Genomic DNA, 6,032 nt, shown 5'->3' with positions numbered 1-6,032 from the left:
CTCCCTCCCCTCCATCCTCCCGCCACCCCTTCTCTCTGGTTCTCCCCACCCACTTTCTCTCTTCCCCTGGCCTCTCCTTCCCCACACACTTTGGTGAGTCTGTTTTCAACCCACCCTTTAGGGCGGCACTGTCTGATGTGATAACCACACATGACCATTCGAATTTTAATTAATTACAGGTAATTAAAATTTCATTTTTTCAGTTACACTAGCCACACTGGAAGTGCTCAGTAGCTGCATGTGGCTAGTGGCTACTGTGTTGGAGAGCGCAGAGTAGAGCACTTCTGTTATCACAGAAAATTCTATTGTACTGTACTGCTCTAAAATATGATTCTTTAATGTCTCCTATGTTGACTTTTGTTCCTCAAGTAGAAGCCAAGAAATAATCCCTATCTAAATGAGATTTCACTTGGGTGGATTTAGTCACTTTGCATATTATTACGGATATAAGTAAAAGGCCGTTTGTTGAATGAGGAGAGGATTTAAATGGTTACATGTTGAGGAGATGGATGATCTTCCCATGGGCAGGGTATGGACCACTTGCCCAGTGAGTTCTGTCCTGAGTGACCATCCCTGGTTCAAGCTTCCCTTCCCCTGCTACAACCTGTTCACAGCTTAGCACGTAGATGGGGTAGAGAAGAGAGATGGGGCCTAGGAAAGTCAAAGGAAGGAGCTAAGATGAGTAAGAACAGAAAGTGGAGAGGAGGGAACTCCTGCAGTAGGAGGGGAGTGTGTTGGTAGTAATGGAGTGAGGAAGGCTGAGAGTCTTGAAAAACAAAGGTGACTATTTGGCATAGCCATTATAGAAAATGAGAAATGGCTCATAAACATTTTGGGCTCAGTTTCTCCTTCCCTTTTACCCTGTCTCCAAACTGATTTTGTTTGTCGTTTTATTTAAAATGGCAGAATACGTGGAGCGAAATAGGAGCTAGCTAGACTAAAACAGCATTAGAAATCGTGCACCCATAAGTGCTGTGTGTACTATTTCGCAATTGAACAATGTTCTGGATTACAAGTGCTTTGGAGACTAGGGTGAAAGATGATAAAACATTTACACTTCAAGCTGTAGACTGAATTGGTTAATTGGCAGGGCTACTACTATGCTTTAGATCTTTTATAAATTAGGGGATGATTAGAAGACGCTTCTCTTCGGCAAATAAGTTAGAATTGGAATAATAAAACTCAGGCTTTATTAATGTGAACCACAGGCCTTTAAACCAACAACTTTCAGCCTCGTATCATTTTGGACGTGAGAGTACCTGTCAGAGATTTTGCCCCTGTAATTTTAGAGGTGAAAATGAATGCTTGCCTGCAAGGCTATTCATAGATTTATAATGCTTATACACAATTGGCAATTTATAGTCTGTAGCAGAACAGAAAAGAAGGTGCTGGTGGCTTTAACCGGTTTTCTTTCAGAAATTAAACGTCTGTGGCAAGACTAGTACAGACTCAAGTTTGAGCATACATCAGAATCACCCAAAAGGCTTATTAAAACGGTAAAACACAGATCACTGGGCTCCTCCCAGAGTGTCCGATTCAGTTGGTCTGGGGCTGGACTCCAGAGTTTGCTGTTTTAATGAGTTCCCAGGTGATGCTGATGCTGCTGATCTGTGGACCACGCTTTGATGACCACTGGTCTTGTGGGAGCTTAAATTCGGCAAATAAACTACCAACCCCTTATATTGAAGGGGCTGGTAGTTTATTTGCCTCTTTCTGACTCCCTCTCTGGGGTGTGGGCAGGAGGGAGGAGTCGTCTGTGTTCATTCTGGTGACTGGGCTTCTCAGTGCTGTCAGGTCTGTGGGCACACTGCCCTTTTTACTTGCCAGACCGACCTCTCTAGGTGAAGGCCACAGTGTGCTGATGGAGCAGTTACCCTCGCCGCTCCCCCTTCCCCCAGGAAGCATCACGCACTTGCAGATTCAGAAGCAGCCGTGTTGTCTCCTGACCCAAATCTCCGCTTCATCCTGGCGACCGCCACAGTCCCCAGGCGGTGGTGGCATGAGGTTGTGATGTGGATGTCCAGAGCCTTCTAGACTCACGTGGTTTACTGGGACTTGCCACTGGGAGGGAGTTAGAGGACCTGGGTTCTGTTTCTGGGCGGACTTCAGACTCCTTGTGTGACCTTGGGCAATCTTCTTAGTCCTTGACTCCCCCATTTTGATTCCTTGTGTTGATGAAACATACTTCTCTCATTCCCAACCCATAAAATAGCAGGAAAACAAAAACCCAGGTCTAGGGAGTGGCCTCCAGGGCATTTATGAGCTGATGTGCAGAACTCGAAGTGCCTGAGGAAAAAGCTGCTGTGTAAACACAATATATTATTAATAAAATGTTTAAAAAAAATAGCATCACACTCTCTGCTGATAATAGCTGCTTAGGTTGTGGAAGCTGCTCTGACACACAGGCTCCCAGCAGTGGGGAAGGAAGGGTGACTGTGGTTTTTGAATTTGAAACACATTTAAAAGAGGTTGCAAATAGGTTTTTAAAACATTTTTGGGTATATTTATAGGTATATTTGTGAAGAAAATGTGATGGCAGTTCTGTAAAATTCAATTGCAACTAACCAGATCATCAATTTCTTTTGATTTTCATTACACTTCAAAGTTGTTTTACGATGTGGGCTATTCCACAGGCATTTTGGCTGAAGTATCAGGAGTGTCTTTCCTCCTCCTATCCCCGTTGGTAATAGAAACGTACAAATGAGCTAGGGATTAATTAGTTAATGTTTATGTACACTCTACAGATGCATATGGAGCACCTGCTACGTGCTGTGGTAGACACTGAGATATAAAAGTACTGTTCTTGCCCTTTAAGGATTTATGGTATAGTTTTAATTAAAGATACATAAGCAAGATATTATGTAAGGAGACCATTGTATTCTTAATACTTGTCTCCTTAAGTATTGTTAACAAAACCCAAATCTGCTTTTCGTGCACTATAGAGGTATGCCTGTGGTGATCTGGAGAAAGAGAGATTCCTGCAGTCCTACTGTTCCCTGTCAGGGAGAAGCTCAGATGTTTGTTTCTTATCCCCCCGAGGAGTGTAGAGATGGAGTCTTCTTGAGGATGTTGTGAAAAATGGTCTGTAGAAGGTCTAGCACCCAAGTGGTGGCTGCACTGCTCGTCTCAGGAGAAAGCTGCTGTGTACGCAGATACACTACAAATCTCCTAGGGACCATTAGATGCCATTGCTTCCTCATCAGCTGGGATGACCGTTCCCTCCTTGCCTTCCATCCAGAGAGTTGTGGCTTTTTAGCCTATAGCGGAAGCTCCCTAAGGGCAAGGCCACACCTGGCTCTGGACAGGTACCCTCGGCCCTCGCGCATGTGGGGACTTGCCTGGGGAGCTTTTAAACAAATACAGATGCCAGGGTTCACCCCCAGAGTTTCTGATGAAACTGAACTGGAACAGTCTCTGGGCAGCTGTTCAAAAAATCTGGTGAGTGCAATGTGCCATCGGGGTTGAGAAGCACTGAGTTGGTGGTTGAATTTATGTGAAAGGGTGAATCAAAGAGAGAGCCTCTGCTAGTCAGGAGTTTTTTGAATGGAGGAAACAAACCATATCACAAATCTTATCTTAGAGGTTTATCCTGACTTTTGTTCTTTTCCTAAAATGTGACCTGTCACAGTCCCATTTGCTCACAAGTAGAAATGGCCACTTCAGGTGTTGGACACGGCTGGCCCATAGCCATCTTAACCGTGGGCATGGCTGGGACTCAGAGGCTGGTTGCTTTGGGAGCATTGATCCATCACGCCCTGGGAGAGCCTAGTCTTGCCCCAAGATCTGGTCACTAAAGGGCCTCCTGTAGGCACACCTGTATGACTCCTCTCTCAACTGTAGCCCCCTTCACCTTGATCGTCCTGCTAGGACTGTGCTGAGCAGTCCCAAGCCCAATGCATCACATTAGCGTCCTTCATTACTGCTGCTGTGTCAGTGTGTACTTTATGCCTGCATTATTTTTTCTCCCCCTTGAGTGTATGTTCCCTCCCACCCCGGCTAGTTACAAGGATTTGTGGCACCCAGGGCGGATCACCATTTAGTTTATAGGGCTAGGTTTTTCTGTTGCTCAAATCTGAACCAAGACCCCCAGCCCATTCATGACTTCCTACATCTCTGTTCTTTCATATTTCACCCCAGCAGGCAATGATGCCTTCTTTCTGTCTGTGTAAAACCTACAACTAGAGTGTGGCTTAGAACTCTACCGAGTGGGCTCCCAGCAACTGGTTCACCTGCCGATTTCTGACTTCTAGATTTAGGGGAACACGTCTAGCCACAGGTTTGTTAGCATTCTAAGTAGGTGCCACTTTAATGTTATTTAGGGCCATTCTTTTAGTCCAGAGAAGGAAATCCAAGATGGATAATGAAAAACGATTTTATTTGAAAGTGGGAGAAGAGGCCCGAGGAGGGTACCAGATGCTGGAGGCATTAGGTTGGGACAGGAGTGATCTAGAGCTAACTGTAGTCCTTGTTGTGTTTTGGATGTCTGTTCTTTCTCTCTTCATTTTCATTTGGTATTTTGACCCTTGTAGTACTACCATCATTTTCTCATGTTGACTTTCATTTTCCATCTTTCTTTCTCCTGTGAGTTGTTGTGTCTGGATTGCCAGAGACAGCCCTTACATCCCAAGTACCATAGACTTTCTTTTACGTCACACCCCTGGCTGTGTACCCTTGGCTTCACCCTTGGCCTCATCCCTGATTTTCTCCAGCCCTTTCCTTTGCTGGGTGTCTTGGTTGACCTTAACTTATCTCCCTTCATTTCTTTGTCAAGAATTGCTCCATCTTGCCATAAATGTGCTTGCTGTCTTCTGTCATTACCAAAGTATTCCTCCTTTTTATCTTTGGGAAAATCCAAAGGTGTCTTCTCACCAGAAGGAGACATCCAGGATGGACTTTTCTTTTCCTTGGTTTAAGCCAACATTCATGGGTTACTCTGTGCATTATCTCTTTCATTGTCAGGTAGAAATATTATTCCCATTTGACAGGTGAGAAAATAGAGACTGAAAGAAGTTAAGTAGCTTATCCAAGATAAACAACATTTAAATGATAGGGGTGTATTATGCTAGAGCCTCCTCTCTTTGCTATTAAACTGTACTGTCCAGCTGAGGGAGGAGTGAAATATCATGTTATGAGGATGGGGGTATGTATTTCACAGCCTTAGAGACCCTTCCATGCCAGCACTCATGAGAAGCTGTGACATTATGTAGGATGGTGAGCCCCTTTCCCCTGGTGTTGATTTTGGTGATAAAATTCTGACCCGTATTCTTCTAGAGATGATACAGTATCAATTCTGAGACTGTGGGTGGTCACGTTGGGAGTGTGGCAAATTATGGTTGGGTCTCAATGTCTCAGGTTGTGTCTTTGCCACTGTCATTGTGTAAACCAGCAGAGCGGAGTTCTCCCAGTTAAGTTTCTCAATGTTCTGTTTCTTTGCAGAGCCTGTGTCATCTTGGGGGTGATATTCCTTCTCTCATCCATATGTATAGTGGTCAAAGCTATCCATGACCTCTCAACTAAGCTGCTCCCAGAAGTGGTAAGGTCCTTCTTCTTCCTTAATGGTCTTTCCCGAAGGTACCAGCTTCCTGTTACCTCTCTCCACAGGTTTAGTGGGGGAAGTCGAGCGAGTGGAGAGAGAATATAAAGCATTTTAGGAGTCCTGAAGAACTCAGTGCAGAATACGAACAACTTTAGCAGAGAGAAGCACTAGGCAAGATGAAAAGATTGCAAATAATTGAGCCTGTACTGGGTTGTGTTCCTCTCCTTAGATTTTTGACTATTCTTAAGGCACGATCTCTTTTATGTAAAGAGAAATGGGCTGATTTTTATATAGCAGAGTGATCCAATCTGTATTGTTGGCATTTGTTGTTTTGTGTCTGTGACTGTCGTAATAATTATATTTTACCTTTGCACTTTAATTCTGTATGTAAATCTGTTACCTCAGATTTTCTGACACAACTGACATTTTGATGCAGAAACTGGAGGACACAATTTCATACAGAACGGTGTCTTGCACCGTTTTGTTCTTCAAGTGA

General features: G+C 44.1%; 1 protein-coding gene across 1 annotated transcript in view; it reads left to right on the top strand.

Annotated features, from left to right (window-relative positions):
- Positions 1-6,032, top strand: part of TMEM163 (transmembrane protein 163) — a 205,239-nt gene that overhangs the window by 154,384 nt on the left and 44,823 nt on the right. Inside the window, exon 5 of the mRNA XM_006921435.3 lies at positions 5,437-5,533. Coding sequence (XP_006921497.2) covers positions 5,437-5,533 — 97 coding nt within the window. The remainder of the gene's footprint in view (positions 1-5,436; positions 5,534-6,032) is intronic.

The sequence above is a fragment of the Pteropus alecto genome, unplaced genomic scaffold, assembly GCF_000325575.1.
Source record: "Pteropus alecto unplaced genomic scaffold, ASM32557v1 scaffold3, whole genome shotgun sequence".
NCBI classification, from domain to species: domain Eukaryota; kingdom Metazoa; phylum Chordata; class Mammalia; order Chiroptera; family Pteropodidae; genus Pteropus; species Pteropus alecto.
Note: the sequence above shows the minus strand (reverse complement) of the source record. Positions and strands in the feature narration are given on the sequence as shown.